Genomic DNA, 6490 nt, shown 5'->3' with positions numbered 1-6490 from the left:
CAATAAAAAAATTAATGTCTATTATTTTATTATCATCTCCTAGCAAAATTTTCATTCATATGTCTCTGATCCCTTTGAATATAATGTCTATTGGAATGGATTCTACTTTCAAGTGAATCTGGTAACGCGCGAGCTTCATTACGTGATGAAGCTCGTGACATTACACTCTTTTCGGCTGCTGAATTCTCGGCTAGTTGGGCTGCAACGCGCCTCCCTCTTTGTACTTCTCGTTCAGCACCTGCTGCAGCCATTTCTGCTAATTTTGCTGCCTTTTCTTCTTCACTTAAACCAACTTTTCTGTTGATTTTTCTATCTTCCTTGATGTTTTTGTGATAGTATGTTCGTTCATTTTTATCTTTACTTCTTTCATGATTAAAGCTTTTTGTTGTGCTAGTATGTTCTTGATGTTTTTGTGATAGTATGTTCTTTTCTCTTTTATAATCATCATCAACAATGCTGTTCTTTCTTTCTTTTGAATATTTTTTCTCTTGCTTTTTATCATAGTCGACATCGCTATCATATTTCGTATGTTTTGAATAATGTGGCTGTTTGACGTTTAAATCACATGATTCCTCGTCACTATCGTTATGTTTACTACTTTTATGATGTTTTTTGTGTTTTTTCTTTGGACTCGATTCATCCTCACTTACGCTACTTTTTCGTTTAGAACTATTCTTACGACTTTTTCTATCTTGGGAAGATTCTTCGTTATCGCTTTCAGATTGTTTACGTTTTTTATGTTTCTTACGGTCACCTTTTTCTTCATCTTTTCCTTTATCTTTACTCTTATGTTTCTTTTTCTTCTTCTTTTTCTTTTTAGATTTTTCGTCATCAGAAGAATCATCTGATGAATCGTCAGATTCAAGAAGTTTAGCAAGATCAACTTTGCTAGAACTCAATGCATTTAGTTTTGCAGCTAAAATGTTATCTAAGTCTTTATCTGCCTTTTTTGTTTTTTTCTTTTTCTTTTGTGCCTTTTTTTGTTCCTGCAAATATTAGAGATAAAAATTAAAGAACATACAAAACGAAATACTGACAGTTAAAATTTCTGTCAAAATTAAACTCAATTTACCACAATAATTGTTTTTGTCAAGCACTCACACATCTACATGCAATTTAATTCACAAATCCCATGTTTATAGCAATTATTATCATTTATTTTTATATTATAGCCAGCCAACAATAAATAAAATAAAATTGTTTATTTTTTTTTAAACAAGTTTTCATCTTGGGTAAGTGCCTTCATTAAACAATATACATATCCCATATCTGGTTGGTGTTAGCGATCTCTATTATTACGATTCACTGCAATCACAGAAATCTGAAGAGTCTACTGTAAATGTACTTTCTAAATAAAATAGAAAAAAATACTATTTAGAGATAAACCACATTACAATGGATTATGTTGTTCTTGTGGAATAGGGAGCTCGACATTGCAGATACAACAGCAGTACAATTAAGTGAAGTCCCATGTTCCGTAGTGGGGTAAGGGGCAGATGTATTATACATCTGTTTCACTGATAGATTTTGTTTAGGGACAAGTAGGTGATCACGATAGGTAGGTGAGTCACGCGTTTACCACTGTACCTAGGAGACGGTCAGTACAATTAGTTGGGCTATAAAAACAATAAGTTATCCTAAGTATTCATTTAATTTCTTACTTGTTCTTGTCTTAACAACTCAGCTAGGCGTTTCCTCTGTACAGGGTTATTTAATAAAGCCGCTCGTGCCGCTCTTTCTCTTTCTTTTACCAGTAGTAAAGGATCTTCTCTTATTTTTCTGGCCAAGTCAACTTGCACATCGCTTGTAGATGCTAACATACTAGACCCTACAACTCTACGTGCCACTGCTGGAATTTCATTCTGTTCCGCTTTATCACCTTGTTCAAAGCTCTTATCAATGGCTTTACCGAGAAGATAATCTTCATGTTGAACTTGCTTGTCGGGTTTCTAAAAAAAAGATAAAATGAGAGCTTGTTTTCATGTTAAGGATATATGTACATTGTTACAGATATCTAGGATACATTATTACTTAACTGTTGATGTATGTTTGCATTAATTAGTGTAAATGTAAGTTTCCTAGATATGTATTCTAAGTCTTATTTGCAGCATAAGTGAATGGTCACAAAAAGTAATCATCCATACTAATATTATAAATGCGAAAGTAACTCTGTCTGTCTGTCTGTTACTCAATCACGCCTTAACTACTGAACCAATTTGCATGAAAGTTAGCATAGAGATATTTTGATACACGAGAAAGGACATAGGCTACTTTCTTCCCCGGGACATAGGATAGGTTTTATCATGGAAATCCCATGGGAATGGGAACTATGCGGGTTTTTCTTTGACTGTGCGGGCGAAGCCACGGGCGGAAAGCTAGTCAAAATATACATAGTGGTTATTACATACATAATTGTGACAAAACTAACAAAATAATAATGGGAACAATAAATAGGCAGAAGGTTGTTAGGAATCCACAAAATTGTATAAAAGTTACAATCAAATACAAGCAAGTAATAACTGTGACACCAACATAGACAGTAAAGGATTAATAATAATTAACCCATTGAGCCCCAAGCGGCCCGATCGGTCTATGACACAATAGATTTTCTATTGTGTCTGTGGTTCCGGGGCCTGAGTTATTAATAATATATAAATAGATAAGGATATAAATATGAATCTAGAGAATAATAATTGTCCACTAATGCAAAACAATATATTTGTAATAATTTTGATGTCAATTTTAACTGATAAGGCCACCCTCTGCACATGTCTATCAATTTTAAGGATCTATTTATATGCCAAAACAAATAAGTGTAACATAGAAAAATGCAAAAATGGATTGCATTTTTGCATTTTTCCAATGTCCTGTCCAATGCAAAAAAATGCAATTTTTTAATAAATTTAATAGTATTGAATGAAGCCACAAGCACAACTAGGCCTTGTTTTGCATCACACAATTTGAATTATTAAACTTACATTGTACATCCAATCCAAACGATTGTCTGAATTTGTTGTTGGAGCATTTTTCCGAGCCAATTCGTTGAGTTCATGGCGATCTCTCTCTTGGGCTCGCTCCTGCTGTAATTCTAGTATTCGTTTTTTCTCTTCTGCAGCTATTTGTTCAGCCTTCCAGACTCTTTCTTGATTTTTCATAGTATTGGGATGCCATGACTTTTTGGAATTCTGCAACGATTTGGAATTTACTTCACACGCTTTCAAATACAATCACTGAATATTACATCTATGACTGAAGAAATAAGATGAAATAATAGCGAGCGAATAGTACTCACCAAATCACCTCCACCCATGTTGGGGATGTAGAGGTTTATCAGGTAATAATTCACTGGATTTGTAAATAACGATTTTATTTATATGTTTCTATCATGTGTATTTATCTTGAAAATAATATATTCATTATTTAACTTAAATTCACATTATTTTGTAAAGACAGGAGACTTATTCTGTACTTTTGCAAGCCACAAGCTAACTTATTGAATAAATAGGTACGATAGGTAGGTACCTCCAAAGTCCAACCTCCCTTTATCAGTCAACATTCAGTAGACAGAAATCACAGTGTCACAGACCACAGAACAAATATACTCTCACAGACTCTGTTCCACATTGGTGCCTGCCAATGAATAAGGAATCACATGGAAGTGACATACCTACAAAAAAAGTGTGGCCGGCGCCATATTGAATGGAACAAAACATGGCGGTGTTTAGTGCCGAGAATATATCGATAAACATTAATATGTTTATCGATATAAAAATAATCTATAATATAAAAATGAATCGCAAATTGTGTTGGTAAGCGCATAACTCGAGAACAACTGAACCGATTTCGTTAATTCTTTTTTTATTACATTTCTTGAAGTACGAGGATGGTTCTTATGGAGAGAAAACGTAAAAATGTACCACGGGCGAAGCCGGGGCGGACCGCTAGTATTTATATATACATATTTTTTGAAGTTATACTTCTTTTGGCGCGATGGAGAAAAATAATGAGAATGAAGTATGACGATGAGTGCTCGTGACGGTAACACCTAAACAGGGTTACTTGTAAAACACCAGCAACCTCGCAGGACAAGATAGCTAACCCTGTATAATTTAATAAATCCAGTTCAATTTTGACTTGGATATAAGGATTACGGTAGACTTACAATTTGGCATTTAAGTTATCTGCTAAATTGACCAACTGGTTTATTGGATATTTTGTTTTGTTTGACTGGTGTTTTTGAAATCAGATATTATTGGAATGTAGTATTAACGGAAGCATGCCAGTAAAGAGCAAATGTGGTACAGGAATGCGGTATAAAATCTGTTGTATGCATTTTGCTGCTATGGTATTACAGCCATGCGGGATGGCGCATGCTCCGGAAAAACAGAATAATTTAGTATTCGATTGTTTTATTAAATTACTAGCGGTCCCGGTGAACTTCGTACCACCCAGTCATTGAATGTGCTGTTTGTTACCTTTTAGCTGAACTAATTTCAGTTTTGAGGAATGTAATATAATGATACAAAATAAATACTAATATAGGTATATAATAGTTTTTTATTACGATGAACATCACAATATACAGTAGGTAATAGAAAAAAAAAACAATAATTACTAATTAATAACAGAGAAAATTATAGAACTAAACTATTTCGTGCAGCCTGTGATGCACTCGGATTCACTCTGTTCATTTTTGAGTTCGGGATTTGAGGCTCAACCGGTACCTGGAAATGAAATGTCACAGTTTACATTAACTAACATTGTTCACTTTACATTTTAACTAACATGCAATACATTTTAATTAAAAGGGCAATGCTGACACGACGGTTTGAAATTAATATTAACATTAGGGCTTGCAATAGCGGAATTTAAATTTATATTTTTGGTTTTATTTTATGGCATTCAAATGCTTTATAAATATAAATTTATAAAGAATAGAAAAATAAATTAAAACACCCCATGTATTTAAAGTAAATTTCACTTTCCCTCAGTCAATAACATTTCAACAACCAAATATCACCCAAGTTTGTACTCAAAAAATCATATAAAACCATCTCAGTTTGTTCACAGGCCCTCTTCAAAATAGGAGAAACGTTAGAATATAAATGACAGCCCTAAATCTAAATAAAAAGACCAAAAGTAAATTGGAAGACATCACGTGTCTACAGATAAAAACCTCACCCTGTGTGAATGCAGCGGCAAACATACTGGTATAGCATCATCGTGCAGACTAATCACATCCATTGTTCTATTGAAAGCACTTTCGGGGAAATGTAGGGAACATACTATGATATATCCTTTACATTTGGCTTGATATTTTCAGTTTCAATTGCTTCTAACCATTTTCCTTTTCTATTTTCACTTCTTGGTAACCTATAAAAAATGAATTTTTAGGTTATTATAATTTTAGTCCTGACCTGACTTATTTATAAATACATTTTTAAAGTACTATAAAAGCGACTAATCTTAATCTTACTTAAGTTAAAATTCATATTAGGTGTTTTATTTTTCCTTCTGCTGCTCTTGGCAAAATTAATTTGTTAATTTGGAAGTGTATTCACCAAAGCAACTATTCTTAAGATTAATGACACAGCCTTGGGAGACGCACGTCTTCATCGAACATTTTGCTAATGTCGATATTATAAGCCATCACTAGCACCCAAATTAATTATTTTACTAGAACGAAAATATACAAAATAAAGCTATATTTGGTAACAATTTTGCACTGAACATAGTCTGTGAATACTCCTCAATTCAATATACATGAAAATAACTAAATCAGCAAAGAAATAACTAATATTTCAGTCAAAACGTATACATACCGGTGCAAAGACAAACTTTTCTGGTTTTCATTCTTTCCGGAGCCACATTCCACAATACTGCGCTTTGGCATTATGCCACTATTTGTCCTTGACCACTCTATATGTTTTAGACACAAATGTTTGTCACAATCACAATAATATTCAATATTTTTCAATGTTTACTACGGAGCAATGACAGAGCATGTACATCGTAATAACGAGAACATAAAATGGCGACCGGCCACAGTAGGTATTTGAGCCAACTTCAAATGTCAAACGGTATAGAATTAGCACTGACTGACGTATAGCCATATTTTTTCACATATCAGAATATTCATTAGTTAGAAAGAGACAGTATTAGTTTTATTATTTCGGTATCGAAATGCATGATATTTGTATAATCAGTTGTTTGTATAGAACAATATGCCCTGTCCATAGGATTCCTTAGTCATTGGTGCCTGCCAAGAAGCTTATTATGTTTTTTTATCCCTTTCACACAAACTTGGTGTGAAAGGGATAAAAAAACATACAGGCGTCATTCAAGGTCATATTTTCTTGTGACAAAATGTTCATAGTGCAATATCCAGTGTATTATAGCTTCTTGGTGCCTGCCTGCCAAGGTGCCTGCTCTGAAGTCTGTGCCTACTGCCTGTCACAGATAACTATATATTAGTCAGAGACAAGACAGA

The 6490-nt window shown here is 33.6% G+C and overlaps 1 protein-coding gene and 1 long non-coding RNA gene across 2 annotated transcripts; both read right to left on the bottom strand.

Moving 5' to 3' along the window:
• Positions 1 to 11: 11 nt before the first annotated feature.
• Positions 12 to 3565, bottom strand: LOC123706135 (pre-mRNA-splicing factor CWC25 homolog). The gene is made up of 4 exons (XM_045655297.1): positions 3293 to 3565; positions 2979 to 3185; positions 1662 to 1949; positions 12 to 986 (listed from the first exon to the last, which is right to left on the bottom strand). Exons 1-4 carry the CDS (start codon positions 3308 to 3310, stop codon positions 33 to 35), a joined length of 1467 nt encoding a protein of 488 aa, XP_045511253.1. The 5' UTR covers positions 3311 to 3565; the 3' UTR covers positions 12 to 32.
• A 1054-nt stretch (positions 3566 to 4619) lies between these two features.
• LOC123706132 lies at positions 4620 to 5975 on the bottom strand. Its single transcript, XR_006753370.1, has 3 exons — positions 5823 to 5975; positions 5182 to 5373; positions 4620 to 4724 (listed from the first exon to the last, which is right to left on the bottom strand). It is a non-coding gene; the product is annotated as an uncharacterized LOC123706132 (long non-coding RNA).
• Positions 5976 to 6490: the final 515 nt, after the last annotated feature.

The sequence above is a fragment of the Colias croceus genome, chromosome 3 (assembly GCF_905220415.1).
Source record: "Colias croceus chromosome 3, ilColCroc2.1".
In the NCBI taxonomy this organism is placed as follows: domain Eukaryota; kingdom Metazoa; phylum Arthropoda; class Insecta; order Lepidoptera; family Pieridae; genus Colias; species Colias croceus.
Note: the sequence above shows the minus strand (reverse complement) of the source record. Positions and strands in the feature narration are given on the sequence as shown.

Coding starts and splice junctions, on each gene's coding strand:
- LOC123706135 (XM_045655297.1), bottom strand. Junction 1,950..2,978: donor GTTTGGATTGGATGTACAAT/GTAAGTTTAATA, acceptor TCTTTTTTTTAG/AAACCCGACAAGCAAGTTCA. Junction 987..1,661: donor AGTTGTTAAGACAAGAACAA/GTAAGAAATTAA, acceptor TAATATTTGCAG/GAACAAAAAAAGGCACAAAA.